General features: G+C 44.6%; 1 protein-coding gene across 5 annotated transcripts in view; it reads right to left on the reverse strand.

Annotated features, from left to right (window-relative positions):
* The window catches only part of mob2a (MOB kinase activator 2a), a 62,671-nt gene that overhangs the window by 12,660 nt on the left and 34,034 nt on the right, over positions 1–15,977 (reverse strand). The window contains exon 1 of one of the 5 annotated variants that reach the window (XM_034085095.2): positions 8,179–8,386. The exons of 3 other annotated variants lie outside the window; for them this stretch is intronic. In XM_034085095.2, the coding sequence (XP_033940986.1) occupies positions 8,179–8,201 (23 nt within the window). In that variant the 5' untranslated portion in view covers positions 8,202–8,386. Of the gene's footprint in view, positions 1–3,149; positions 3,361–8,178; positions 8,387–15,977 lie in introns of those variants that run through there. One more of the 5 variants, XM_034085091.1, reaches the window with a different exon arrangement.

Genomic DNA, 15,977 nt, shown 5'->3' on the forward strand with positions numbered 1-15,977 from the left:
CAGGCAACCATGGCAACCATGCTCGGGGGTCTTCTTCGCCGCTTTTGGTGTATTTTGTGGCGGAAGTACAGCGCCACTTACAGGCCCGGCATATGTACTACAGCGTCTCCAGCGGGTCGAGCGGTCTCATGTGAAGGGACATGTTTATTGAGCCGTATCCGTGAGAACGGAATACTTTTTTGATATTGAATTCGGTTCGTTTTCATTTCCGTGTAAATGGGGCCTAAGGAAATCAAACACTTCAAACTGACCTTTAGACAAACACCTGAGAGTGAATCAATTGAATGTCAGGAAGTGGCTCCTACTGATTATAAGGTTCACAGAATTCAAGGGTTATAAAAACTGCAATCAAAAATCAATAGCAACAGGATATCTCTCTAATCTCCGATAAGAATGGAACTGAGAGAACTAACTTGAGCCATTTTGTAAAAAGAGTAGCTTCAGTCAGGAGGATCAGTTTTCTCGTAGTCTGGCCTCCTGATCTATTTCAAGATTTAAATTGAATAGACTCAATGGCCCTTTTCCCCCAAAAAACCACAGACAGAGGAGAGCAGGCAGTCTGAGCACACTGAAGCTAAACCACAGCAGCCATTACAGCTTTAAAAAGAGACAGAGTTAAGGATGGACTAAACCAGACGTTTGCCTTGCAGTACTTAAGCCTAAACAGTAAACCGCTCTGTCAAAGTAGTTTATGACGTTTCTAAAAGAGCATTGGTGCACAAATATTTCAGTTTTCAGTACATTTGAGTTCTGGAGTGAAGAGATAAGAAGAAAACACAAACAAAGAAGGCACAGCTGCCACAACTTAATCAGTAGCATCACCGGGGTGTCAGAGGCACTGTAAATCAGTACATGGGAATTGTAGCTTGGGCACACACACACACACACACACACACACACACACACACACACACACACACACACACACACACACACACACACACACACACACACACACACACACACACACACACACACACACACACACACACACACACACACACACACACACACACACACACACACACACACACACACACACACACACACACACACACACACACACACACACACACACACACACACACACACGTTGTGGCTACCCCCCTTTTCCCCTCGTCGTCCTATGCTAAACCCCATTCAGTGGCTCTGAGGCCTGCAGAGTATGTAAAGACCCCCCACCGGCACTATAATGGGGCCTCTTTAACATCACAACACAACGTGTGCAACAGGAAAGGGGTCTTTGGGTGGAGATAAGATTGAATCCCTGGTTAAGCACTTGGAAAATGTAACCTTGTTAGAAGAAGGTTGGCTGGGACAATGGTATGGTAGGAAGCTATTGACAAGGATCTTATGAATGAGGAGCTGAAAGAGATTTATCTACACTTGAATCAATCCAATCAGTACATCTGGATTGCTACTGAATGAAATAGGTAAAAAAACATGTACCCAGCACTATTCCAGTAGACAATATAAGCAAGAAATAAACATGTGAAAAAGGGTTAGATCGTTAAAATCTATTGAAGCCATCTATCCCACTCTAGTATTCATACCTGCTTCCGAGCAAAGGACATTCAACCATTCACAGGCAGAGCAAACTGGTTAAAAGTGGAGCTATAAACAGATCTACGCCCCCCCCCCCCATAAAACCAGAAGCTATGCATCCTTGTTAACTTTGATGGAGTGTTTTCTGTTCAGTTTTTCCAATACACGTCAAACGTGTGAAAATCCCCCGATGTGCCTCCCAGGCAAATAACTTGGTGTGTTTCCCTGTAAGCAGCCGATTCCTGTAATAAGGTGCGGAGTTCCACCACAAATATGAGCAGCCCAACTTGACTGGATCTGTCAAAGGTTCTTGCAAAAGACATAAGATACTTTACAATAACGCTCTCTACTGTGTTCATTTCCTCATGCTCACAATCTCGTAAGAGATCCTAAAATGGTGGATATTTTTCTCTTCACTATCTCTCGCTGAATCTTTACAGACTACAATATATTTTGAGGCTTGTGTCCTTGGGGCTGCTGCTTAAAAGCACACCTGTCCCCAGACTTGAAAGGTAAGAGGAAACTTAAGCAAAGCAGGACGGTCTGTCCCCTGGAGGAATGCACTGATGATGAGTGCAGGTTTTCTTCACATGACACCTACAGGGTATTATTACTCATATGTCAAATAGGTTCAAATATTGCCTTAATTACAATCACTGACTTGGGTATCTTCTTCGCCACACAAACCCACTGTTAACACTCCTATTTGGGTTATCTGACCACACTTACGAGTAGTAAACAAAAAGTATGTTAAAAGTAAAAGAGAGATTCAGAAAAAGGCAATCACATGATCCAATTTCAAAGTGTTTCGCCTGTTCCCCTAAATGTTAACACTATAATGAACTGCCTGCAGTGTTGGTAGGATTGTCTAAAAGGAGAGTCAATAAGGATTTACAGGCTTGCTACCTTGTCCAAAGTGTGCTCATTTATCAATTTGTTTTTGTTAAAACCAAAAACGTTTAAAACTGATTTAAAAATAATTTCCTCTTTAGGTTAAGCATGCTAAATCGTTAACAGTCTCTTGAATAATTTATTAGATGAGGAGACGGTGTCACATTTCTCTTGCTCTTGTTGAGTCTTGTTAGTGAGAGCTGCAGAAAGAGGAATGAGGCGTTCAGGCTCCACGTCCCCTACCACCACCGGCTGCTAAATCGCTGTGACCCCGGAACCAGAGGGTCCCGGTGCTTGTGTAATTGGCGCTGAGAGTTGACAACTACTTATCCTCCAGGCTGAGTTATAGAGGCATGGTAAAGCATAATGGTGTTACGCAGGCAACAGCCGGGACATGAGCACAAAGTAGCGTTACTTATTCGGTTTAATATCTGTCAGTCACCGGACGTCTGTGTACCTGTGTAATACATTGCGGAATGATTACATACAACGTCGGGGAAACAATAAAGCTAAAGTGATTTTTTTAAGCTTCTGAGAACAGCATAACACGACATATTAACACAAGTTAAACGTTATATACTCGGATAATACGTCTCCATCGATCCTCCGAAGCCTAAATGAATTATAAAATTGTGCCATTTACACTAGAGGCTCGGCTCCGAGAACAATAGCAGGGACGGTTTTGTCAAGTATGAATAGAAACGGTGTTTTACCTTAGAACTTTTCCGACTGCCTGAAGCACCATTTTGCAACTTAGTCCGTTTTTGGAGTTTTTCTGAGAGTGCATGTCCGTTTTATCTCCAGAAAAGGAGCAATAATCTCCGACCATGGTTTAGAACATAAACACAAATGAGTTACTTTCCGCTTCAAATTACTCAGGTGGAGTCCATGCGAATCACACCAAAGTTTGAATCTATCTGAAGCTCTGACTTACTGCACGGTCAGGAGAACAACTTTGTCAAGTTTAGAAAAGACCCTCCCTCTCAGTCCTCTCGTCCAATCAGAGGAGAGGGTGGGCGGACTGCAGTGACGTCAGAGTCTGCTCATGTGGATTTGGTTGGGGCATCTCCCCTAGGTGAAGTTACAATGAAGCAACAGGTGGTCAGCCAGTAACGTGGAGTACAATGGAATAAAAAGGTGTCGCTACTCGCTACATGTAAGTGCCTGCTATTGGGCAGGTTTACATAATCATGGCTTTTAAACAAAGGACAACACATGTAAATACACTCAACAGCCCATAGAAAGCTAGACAAGCTACTAATGTTTCAGTCTCAACAGCCCAACATTAACGCACCAAAAATATAGCTTTGACCGAAAGAGTTTTAAAAAAAAAAACACATTTGTCACTATATGTACATTATGAAAATTAGCAAACAATGACGAGGACTGTCAAATGAAGTTGAAACTGTAGCTGTGGTTCAAATGATTTAGCCAAAACACATCCTAATTTTTACAGTGGTAAAAATAACTGTAATGTTATGTTAGCTAAAAAGCACATTTTCAAAATGTTGCAATATTATATGAGCCATTCAAAGATAAGTAAAATCCCAGTCAGGTTAGAAATACAACAAATACAGAGTTAACAACTTTAAAATAACTTCTATGTTGGGTTCAAAATCTCAACATGGTATGTTTCAGCAGGTTTAGCATTACAATACTGCGCACCTACACACCCTGTAGATACAAGTGTGAGTATTGTAGTTTTTTGGCGTGAGAACCGGTGCCTTGTAAAGTGCAGTGTGCTTGGAGGGACTGTGGAGCAACTTTCCTTGTGTTGATTCTGAACTTCACCTGGAGTCCACCTACAAAGGCTGGCAGCTGTAATGACATGTTCAAACATGTCGAAGCTGAAGAACCAGCAGAGAATCACACCAATTCAGTTTGAGAGACAAAGGCAGATTCACAGGGATATCTAGAGGTCTGTGTTTGTCTGTGGGGCGAGGGAATTGTTTGTAACAATTGTTTCAGAAGCTTTGTATTATTGACATGATTTAAATAATACAATATGAAATTGTCCAAAGAAGGCTGAGCCAATAACACGCAAGTATAAAATGAGGAAATGAACGCGGGGAGTTGAGACTCATGAGAAGATTACTGCTACAGAAGTGTTACAAAGCCATCATTTCCTCGCCCTTCTTCCCTCTAATTATTGCCTCTCAACAAACCTCCTCTCTTATTCTCTCGTTTATGGCTCTCTTCTCACATTTCTCCTCCCTTTCTGGATTTGATGTGACTCTCCCTGTCATTGTCTCCCCTTCGTTTTTTATTCGGTTCCCTTAGACAAAAGTTGTGGGGGCCATGGTGGAGCTGCAGATGTGAGAAACCCTGGACCAGCTGGCTGCTGCTACACAGACACACAAAGACACACTAATCTGAGGGATCTGTGGAGCTATGTGCACTCCATGTATGTGGGTGGGTGTAAGTAGCCGCGTGAGGAAGATACAAGAGATTGTGAGGGTGTTGTATGCGAGGACTGTGCTTATAGATGTGTGTAATGTGTGTGTGTAGCGACTGTAGACATGCTGGTGGAGTTTACTGTGCACTGTTTGACCCTCTTGTTTATGGTTAAATGTGATTTAAGAAATTATCTGAAAGGATCAAAAGTGACAGAGGGTCCGACAGGTGCCTTGCTGTAGCCACATTTTACATACGTGACTCCTTCTCACAACACTACGGTTACACACCGGACTGGAGTTTCATGTGTGGAGCTGTGTGATCCAGGGGCCCCGTTACTGGCTCCTGCTGTGGTAGCAGGGGTGAGGAGCAGGGGGTGAGGGGAGAGGGACCAGAACAGCGCACTGACTTTTTCCCTGGTGCTAAATATAGCATCAGCCTGCCTGGCTCATACAGAAGACAGAGGACAGTGTCAAGAGAGACAGGGGTGGGGTGCATGCTGTCTGTGTGCGTCTGTGTGTGTGTGTGCTGCCTAATCGGTGACTGTGTAAGCAGGTGAGTAACCAGGTGTGGGGGGGGGTTGTGGTGGGGCCTGGGGTTAGTGAATGTGTCTGCAGCACAGAGTATTTAAAACTCTGCAAACAAGACATCGCATTTTTGGTCAGCGTCATAATCTTCTTAACTTATTTTTCTTTATCTGAAATGTTCTGATTTCAGTTGCTGAATTATTACAGTTTTATACTTATTTATTTGAACGAAGTTCGTACAGCTGCTAATTTTTGTTTCTATGTTTGTCATATATCATACCGGCTGTATATAGACTTGTATAAACAGACTGTATATAAAGTGTTGATATAGATGATCCATGAAGTACTCGGTGCTACTTGTGACCACCCAAGATAAAGCTGTACGTTGCCGTAATGGAAATCTCGTGCTCAGGTAACTTTCCATTCATTTGCTCGTAACTATTGGATCCGTGTGGTCGCTGGAAATTAAAGACATCCATTCAAGATCACTGGGGCCTGGCCTGGGTCTCTAAACTCAGTGCAGGACAAAGCGCGTTAAAGAGTCAGGCGTCAAAGTTGAAAAAGCCGGTGGGTTTTAACTTAAAGTGGCCTTTTCTGTAGTTACACAGGTAGTTTGTCGGGTTATGCGAGATGCAGGCTAACGGAGCACTCGGGGCGGACCCGCGGCGCTTACACAACGTCTGACGTGCATGGAAACAAACGGGCACATCCCATGGTCTGAAAGACAGAGGTCTACTCTTTGTTCTCCGCTAACGTCACGGTCCTTTCCACTATTCAGACAAGACATGGCATCACTCACCTGCCACCATACTCTCACAACACCAGATGTTTGCTGGCACTATTCCAGGCCTTTCACAGTAAAAAAGTGAAAATAGCTTAATCATTTCTTCAACGGTTACTTGAGGTTACATTTAAAATGGTTACATGAGAACTTTGAAAGATATTTGTACTATAAACCACCCTGGAGACACAGAGCTACATTAAAGTAAAGTAAGCACATCCCTTGTTAAAAAGAGGGGAGGAGAAATATTGAAGGCAGTAAATTAAAACACTTTGACGTCACTGGTCTTGTGTCTGATGAATATGTTGAGCCTTAATCTGATGAATGAATAAATAATAACTACAACGACAACTGATCAGACCAACAGATGACAAGGGGAAATCGACAGCAGACATTTTTTACTTATTTCATCAATTACAGCGTGGATGTTTAGCAGGTGGGACTATGTTGTAAGAAACATGTCTTACTGGACTGTTGACGACTAAAAACGTAATAGTCGCTTTAAACAATGTACTGTTGAAGGAAGAGACATTAAGTCGTATAACCTCACAGAAAAACACATTAGAAGTGGTCCAAAAGGACTAAATCTGTTTGCCTGCAGCGCTCTCTTTGCTGCCGTGCGATGATGGCTGGCCCAACAGGTTGGGTCTGAAAGCGAGCGGACATTCCACCTAGCGCAGACAAAGACAACACTGACTCCAGGCCAGCCAGCAGATGAGTCACAAATGCAGCAGATGAGCCTTGGGGCCTGGCAACAGCTCAGTCCCTGCCAACGCTAAATCTCCAGCCAATCATAGCCGGGATCAAAATGACAGGCGGGTCAGGCGGCCAACCATGTTAAAAAACAAAATGAATAAATACAAATCCCAGCAGTTCCAAGTTTTTCTGTAAGACCTTCAGTTGGCGCTGCATTCAGGGTGTGTGGGAGTGGTGAAGTGTGTTTAGGTAAGGTCTTAGCCAGTGAAAACAGTGCACACTGAGGGTCTTTAGTGCCTGGGGGTTTTCTATAGGCCGGGATAGAAAGGTCAGCAAGGCCGGGAGACACTCTGCACACCGAACCCAGCGACCCGACCGGCAATACCAACCGGTCGTTTCTGCGGCGACAGCTACAATTGTTTTAATTATTGCCAAAATTGCAATGTTGGTCTGACATCTCTGAATGAAAGAACTGAACCAGTTTTTTGAGACAAAATGGTTCATCTCTGTCCTAGAACTTCAACTCTCTCGTTCAACTCTTCCCCTGCGCACGAGACGCTGCTTAACCCGCACATTTTGAAGCGTCTATAGCGTGTGTGTCCGTGCCAAACGTATATTATCAAACTTGGCAATTAGTCCACCTCTGTACTTAATGAAATTTGTATCATGCCTTAATTTATTAAGTGCACACGCCTCATCTCTGCAGAGCGCTCTTAACATACACACTGTGCATTATGCACCAATACATGGCATTTTAGACATCGTGTTAATATATAAAACATCAGTTCTTGCCCATTGGTTTTTCTATGACCTTCCTATCCACCTTTAAGACCTTCAAGTCGTCTTTCTCTCTTTGCACGTGTGCCCCTTCTCTCCCTGGATTCATCTCTCCTTCGCTGCATTCCTTTAGGGGAAGGGCTGCATGTGAAGACATGCCAGCGCACTCTGCACACGCAGCCTGGCTGAACAAAAGAAAAGAAGATCTGAGGAAAAAAGAGCAACATGAAGAGTCTCGAGAGCGGCAGATCTCAGGAGTTTAGTTTGACTTGTTTCTCTTTGTTTGGCAGGTAGATGTGTGCACTTCACGAGCAAACATATTCAACTGTATGCTCCATTTAACAGCCGCAAGGCATGAAGGAAAACTACTCCACTTCAGTAATGCTTCTGCACTCGTAATCTAATTAACATCCCAAATGATGAAGTGTTTCTGCATGTTATCTGGAGCTGTTATGTAAAAAGGGAGAAGCCAAGTCTGTTTTAGAGACAGGAGGCCATGTTCTGCCTGGGTCATGACTGAAGGAAGAGAGGGCTTTAGCAAGATGGAAGACAGGAGATGAGACATACCAGACTCGTGTCCGGAAGTTCATAAATCACCATCTCCATGGATACTGCGTAGATATCGGCGGGAATAGGGCAGAAAGGAATATGGAGGAGGAGGTACGGTTGAGAGGGAAGGAAGTGAGAAAGAGGGGAGACGTTGAGATTAGGTAAGAATGAGGGATGGGCTCTGCAGGAGAAGGGAAGTGAAAAACAGAACAGAAAAAGGAGAGTGAAAGAGAGCAGACACTGAGATGTGGATAAGAGGAGTGAAAGAGTTTGAGCTGTGTGGGAGTTTGTCACAGCATGCCCTGGCCTCGCTGCCCTCCTCCTCCTCCCTGCATTCCTCAGCAGGGGAGAGTCAGATCCATCCCATGTGTTGCCACCTGGGCAGCAAAACACCTGTTTGTTTGTCCACACACACACACACACACACACACACACACACACACACACACACACACACACACACACACACACACACACACACACACACACACACACACACACACACACACACACACACACACACACACACACACACACACACACACACACACACACACACACACACACACACACACACACACACACACACACACACACACACACACACACACACACACACACACACACACACACACACACACACACACACACACACACACACACACACACACACACATGTGCAAGGTCAGCTCATAGATCAAGGCGGAACAGGAGAGCAGGGCTGGGGGGGGGCTGACCTGTGAATTAACCTGTGACATGCTGCTGCATCACTCAGTCACATTCTGCATGTGCTCTGAACACCTGTGTCCTCAGCATTGAGGCCCGCAGGTTAGACTCCATCACAGTCACAAGATGAATCACATGACACATAGGACTGGGACGGTGTGGGTAGAGGCTGCGCTGTGCACTGTGCACACAATGACATGCACCTTATATCAGAGGAGGTCATCTCTAACATTAGGGGACAATTATTTTCATTATCGATTAATCTGCTGACTATTTCCTAGATGAATCGATACGATACGATACAATATACTTTATTGTCCCCGTAAGGACATTTGTTCTGGACTCCGTCCTGCAGTTCAGCATACATGTACACATAGTGGACATTAAGAGACATACACATATCATCAGTCATACACCGTTTGAACAAACACAATACACAGACTGACAATGGCGACCGACTGCACAACCCTCATGGCCAACATTTAAAAAGTACATTTCATTCCATTTGACTACATTTCATTTCATGGGAATGTTAAGAAGCTTAATGGACATTGGTAGGAATGAGTGCTTATAGCGGTTCAGCCTGCTCTTGGGAACCTTGAATCTTCTACCAGAAGGTAGGAGCTGGAATCTGGGTGGAGTATGTGGGTGGGATCAGACACTATTCTGTTTGCCTGTCTGATAATGGACTGCTCGTATGTTTTGGAGAGATGGGTGTTTTTTAACCCCCATAATGTTCATAGCAGTCTGTACCAGGCGAGCGATCTGTGACTTTGACTGCACTGTCAAGTTACCGTACCAGGCAGTGATACCATACCCAATGATGCTCTCCAACACGGCATGATAGAACAGGAACATGAACTTCTGGTCGACTCCGAAAGCCCGGAGTCGACGCAGAAAGTACAACCGCTGTTGAAGTCTAGAGCACAGACCTTGAACATGCGCCTTCCAGCTGAGTGTCTTATCCAGATGGACACCAAGGTACTTATAGGAGCTGCCCTGAGTTATGGGTTCCTTGTGGATAACCACCGGCCTAAGGTCACCCTCTGCCTTTGGGTCCCACTGACTCCCACACCATCTCCTCAGTCTTCTTCACATTCAGCACTAGATGGTTAAGATCACACCACTGCACACATCTCTCTACTTCAGAGTGATGAGCCGATGAACTGCTGCCTTTGTGCATTAAGCCAAGGATGGCTGTATCATCGGAGAATTTGATGATATAATTCTCCGGGTGGATTCTCGTACAGTCGTTTGTGTACAGTGTGAAGAGGACCGGGGAGCTCACACAACCCTGGGGGGCTCACACAACCCTGGGGGGCTCCTGTACTGAATCGATTAGTCAACCTTCTGAAAATAGTGGAACATGTCCAAAAGTCTCAAAGCCCAAAGTGTTAAGAGAATGTCTACGAAAGATATTCAGATTAATATCATTTTTTAATATCATTTTTGCATGAAAGATGACTTTAGTGTGTGATCGAATATCAAATTAGTGGTTATGTTATCCATTAGTAGGCCAATCATTTAAACTGGAACTCCCAGCAGCTAAGATGAATGATAGAGCTTTAAAGCGGTCCTTGTAGTTGAGGTTCAGACTTCATTCTTAGACATGTGACTGGATTGGACTCCCCCTTAGTGCATTTAGTAGTTTTGAGCTATTGATCATATCACATGATCTTTATCTGCACTTCAGATGTTGTTTTCCCAGTTGTAAGGGAATTTATTTATTTGCACTTGTTTAGAGCACTTCAAAAAACGACTTGTTGGCTGCAAAGCAAAGTCTTTAAACTGAGTTATTATACAGTGTAGCTGTTAGCATGTGTTGTGCCTCTTGCATAGCTGGAGGAAAAAGAACAAGGTTACTGAAGGCTACCCTTCTTCCCAGAAATGTAATAAACCTCAAAAAGGAGAAGAATGTGGCTTTTCCTGGGAGGAATATGATAACCTTGGCACGGAGGTAAGGACACAAACACACTAAACTTCTGATCTCCCAACTGCAGATAAAATTCAGAACATTTCTGAACCAAACCAAAACATTACGAACTGATTAGAGCTGCAGTGTAACACAACACACACAGCGCAGCACAGAGCTCACAAGTCAAGAGACAACTCAGGTGTGAGATTGCCACCTGCTGGCGCAAAATGTTTCCGAGTACATTTTTTACATCAGGTAAATGAAATGATTTGAAAACCTGGAGAACAGCAAATAGACGCTGAAGACAGGATTAAAAAGGTTTCGGTGTGCGACTTATAAGAAAGCTGAGAGTAGACTACATCTCTACGAACATTAACCACCTTTGGAAAAAGCTTCTCACTCCAACTTAAAAGGAACTTAAAGCTAGACTGAGTTTTCCATTCCAGGTTTTATAACAAGGGTGTGGATTCTGTGTGTCAGCGTGTGCGTGGGCTCTTTTGTGACACTTGACACCGAGCCAGCACGATGCTGACGCTATAGACCAGCATTCTTTGAAGAAAAACTTAACGAGTCACTTTCCACCAATACTCTGGCTGAGTATCAGAAAACACATACAGAAAAGCAAAGTGTGAAACATTAAAATGTACATTAAGCGAAAGACTATTAAACAGTGAAACCACTGAGTGTGGAGAGGTGAGGTGAGGGGGTTAAGCTGTGGTAAAACATGTGCTTTAATGTTTGCTCAGGAGCACAAGAGGCAGTCTGTGTGCAAGGAGGAGAGGATAACATGGAGGGGGCTGGGTGGAGGAGAAAGACCTTCCTGGAACACAGGTAAAGATGGAGGGAAAAAGCATTTGGATAGCGCCCATGTTTTCACAGGATGCATATTACTTTGAGTGTGATGGGGTGGGTCACGGGGAACAGAGTTGTCTTTAATGGTCCTAAGGAAAAACAAAAACCAACAGATTCCAAAAATGGTCCGAGTGGAAGATGCCTCGGTTAAAGAAGCTGAAGTGCAATGTCAGAGTCATTACCTAAGTCTTACTGACATGGGACAGAACTACCGGATACAAAGACAGACACTGCAAGTTACCCTTAACAGAAAAGAATGTTCTAGAAATAAGGAGGGAGTGGGTATCATGCTCACAGTTTGGGAGGCTTCCTGCTCCATGGCTGTGCATGCCCGCCCTGACGCAGCTCATTAACCCCTAAGTGAGGACATTTAGTCCCAGATGTCCTGCCGAGGGGAATGTGGACGTGACCTGCACAGCTTCCCAGAACAAACTCACACATAGCTTCATGTAAAGAATGTTCCTTTAACACGGGCTAAGCTGAGGAATCGGTGCTGATGGCCTGACAAACCCAACGGCACTACAGTGAGTGACGGATTGATGTAGAGCGGTTTGTTTCTGCCCCAGTGACCGTGTCGACATATTTTGCACATCACATTCAAACGGAGCGTGAACGATGAAATGAGGTAAGTATTTGAAAAATGCTTAACATTTTGGCAGGTATGGCACAGGCATCACCGCGAGGAGAACCCTTCGAAGCGGCCACCACGTCGTCGGCATGGACGATAACTATTTAAAAATCAGCTGATAAGATCAGCACGCTTCCTAAAGAGCACAAGTCAAATCACATTAGTGCGCTTCTTGGTCCGTTTCTAGGTATGTTACATAACTGGAGCAGCGAGGCCGCATTCTGCCGGGCCGTGAGATGCAAACAATAACACGCAGAGAGGAGGGATGAAAGGAGAGGTTTAGGGGACCCCTTTCCCAGGAGACATGTCTCGTTTCCTGTATCAGCAGACGGGACAGCTGCATCAGACTGTCTGGCATGTGAGCGGAGCCACGTTGTGTTTGGGTTGTTATTTCGCCCAGTTTGCTCTTTGACCCTGAGAACACGGAACCTGGTGACGTGGTCTAAACTCGCTGAGCTGGAGCTACTGACGAAGTGTAAACACGGCATGCCGTTATCTTTAAATAATATTCTACAAAACAGTATCTTTTGTAAATGTAGTATAACCGTTTTCAATGTGTCACTGCACTTTCATATATGTTGACACTTTTATTTGAAATCAGTATTTGGGTCTTTCGATGGTTTTCATTTCAATATTTAGGCTACATTTTTTCTTTTCTTTTTTTCTTTAATGAATTGTGCAGGTATACACACATAAATGACAAAGATACATTTTCTTGCAAAGTAATATTGTTTGTGGGATAACAGGAACATTGACACAGTTAAAAGGAAAAACCACAATATCAAAGAGGGCAGTTTGAATAAAAACTGAAATGTATAACCTTTTTAAGGTATTATTTATTGTATTAGACTGCTGTAAAAACACTTGGAGAAAGAAACCTAGTTGAATTACTATGTTCTTGAGTAAAATTAGAACCAATGTGGTTTCCTCAACGATGAAACGTAATATATTCCTCATCTCCTTGTCGACCTTTCTCCATTGTGAAGTATCCTTTGAGTCTCTCTGTGAATGACGCGGGCTTCTGAGAAAACACTCATGTCCGTGCAGCATCTCATTAACAGTGTTTCCCGCAGATGTGAGTGTGCGAACATTATGTGTCCGTCAGCTCGAGAACGTTTTGTACAGTAGCCATTATCTCAGGAGCTCGTCGCTCGAGTCGCCACGGCAGCAGAGAGACCGATCGGCTTTCAAAAACATCAAACTCACGTCTGCTGCTCTGCTTATCACAACAACCGCGTGGTCAGAGAGAACAAGGACACTTCCACAGAAGAGTACAGCCAGTATCGAGGTTCACAGGGTGCCTGATTAAACATTCGAATCATATACACTCACGTAAATTGTCTTTTACCATATTTAAAAAGCACCATAGTGCATTCTGTAGTCTTCAAATAGTTATTTTTGATTTATAGAGGAATCACTGTGATCGTGTTTTTGTCTTTACATCAATCAAAAACAGACAATCACATCTTAGAAAGGACAAACAAACCCTTCTTTAGTGTTCTATGGGAGTGCAAAAAAGGAAAGAAAAACATAAAAGACGGAGAACGAAATGAGCTTCCTGATGACTAGACGAGATCTTGCCACCATCTGATAGAAGACGAAACTCTGGTCCATTGTGTGAGTCTGATGAACACCGAGTGGGTGAAGGCGTAGGAAGTGGATTGGGCAAAGAGGTGAAGACAAGCATGCGACTGATTAACAAACCAAAAATCAAGCTGGTGGAAAATATGAGCCAGTCAGCGCCCCCTGTAGGAAGCTCTGGTGAGCACGCCTCTGTGTGCATGTCAGCCTCTAACCAGCTTATGGGTTTACCTACGGTAACGTGGCTGTGTGGCACGAAGCAACACCTCCTCTGAGAGGAAGTCTGATCTCTCAGAGGAGGACACTTCACTACCAGCACCTCCCATGGACCCGTAACAACAACAACACTGGTTCCAAACAACAGCAGCTCAACAACACCAGGACCTGATGGTTAGCCCACAGCGGTTTCCATCACACAGAGCAAAACAACACATGCCACTTTTCTTCACAATACATGCGTTCCAGCCAAAGACCTGTTTTCCTGTAATCAGCCACAGCAGGAGAGCATGCTGGGATATATCAGCAACAGTCCCCAGAGGCCAATCAGGAGGAAAAACACAGTGTGTGTGTGTGTGGGTTTGTCAGAGGGTGTTTTAGGTAAGACGCAGCGACTGCATCATGTGTCTCTGAGTCGGGCCACGACAGAAAAGAGGAAGGGGCCGGCCCAGGGAAGGCCTTAGAGACAACGAGAAGAGGCAGCCAATGTTATGGCAATTCCAGACAAAGCTTGAGGGCATTGCTGAGATGACAGTGGAACCACAGCTTTGCACGGCGCCTTTGTCAGAGACGGGCATGGCAACATCCTCAATCACACATGGCACCGAACAAAAAGCATGCCTGCCGTGTACAGATGGTGCATCAATGAGCGAGGGAAGGAAGTGGGCGGAGGCAGCTGCTGTCGGAGCCGGTGAATGGGAACATGAGAGCGAGGCGGACAGAAAGGAGACACAAGAGAGGTCAAATCAATATGTCCTTGGAGCAGTGGGAGCAGGGATGTGTGTGTGCCTCCCTGCTTACGTCAGTTCATTAATGAGCACTGACGGCCACATGTGTCTCTGCCCTTCGGAGCTGGATCACTTCCTTTGGTAAATGATGAGCAGGAACGATCTAATCTGACCCTTTGTGTGGGCAGATGAGGTCAGTGGTTCTATGAGGTTTAGTGTGTGTGTCCGCATCATTGGGAGTCGGGTGTTAACAAGCCTCTGATTGGCTTACGAGACTAACTAGCTCCCATGTGGGAAGATTAGTCTATGCAGTGACATCATAGTGACATCATCCCAAAGGGGGGATGAGAGGTGTTTCAAAAACAGTGTGCACATCTGTCTACGACACATAGACAAATCAAAAACAGTTTAAAAAAAGACACAGGCAGAAATCTGAGCGGCTCCATTGATACATAAAGGGCATGTGAGGTTATTCCTTGTGTACTGGCAGGCCTGTTCTGCAAGTGAACATAAGGTCAAGGTTTTTTATTTACAAATGGTACTAGCGTCACCTCAGAACATGCCGTGGTCAGCAATCTGCAGCTTCCCTTCTCACTCCGGAGCAGCCTCTCCCCTACAGCTACTCTGATTACATATAGTCTCACGAAAGGAGCTCAATGTGTGTGAATCTGAACGTGAACAACGAGATGTGCTTTTAAGGTGTGAAATGAGACAATCTGTTCAAAATACAGTTGAATTTCTGGAGGCAATTTTCCTTGTCTTTCGCTCCGGTCTTTCCTTGGTTGCAGCACGACGTCAGATGGTAGATAATTGAAACAAATGAGGGGGCATGGCTGCCAAAGGCACTGCAGCACAGAGGCAGTTACACAACGATGCAGGCAAGTTTATATATGTGTGTGACACACACATATATAAACTTCTCGGACTACACACAGCCGAGAAGGGCAACGAATAAGGAAGGCCTACTCTCCAGTCTCCACCACCTTCTCTGTTCAATTCGGCTGCACCATCCCCCCCCCCCCCCTTCCCTCTCACTCTCGCCTGGGACAAACTTTGACAAACAGGAAGTGAGGCGCCCAGGCACTTCCCGTCTCCCTTTAAAATGGTCCTCTTGTTCCCAGAGGCAGCACGGAGAAGCCATGGTCTGCAGCAACAACTGCTACGAATAATT

Source organism: Pseudochaenichthys georgianus, chromosome 6, assembly GCF_902827115.2.
Source record: "Pseudochaenichthys georgianus chromosome 6, fPseGeo1.2, whole genome shotgun sequence".
NCBI classification, from domain to species: domain Eukaryota; kingdom Metazoa; phylum Chordata; class Actinopteri; order Perciformes; family Channichthyidae; genus Pseudochaenichthys; species Pseudochaenichthys georgianus.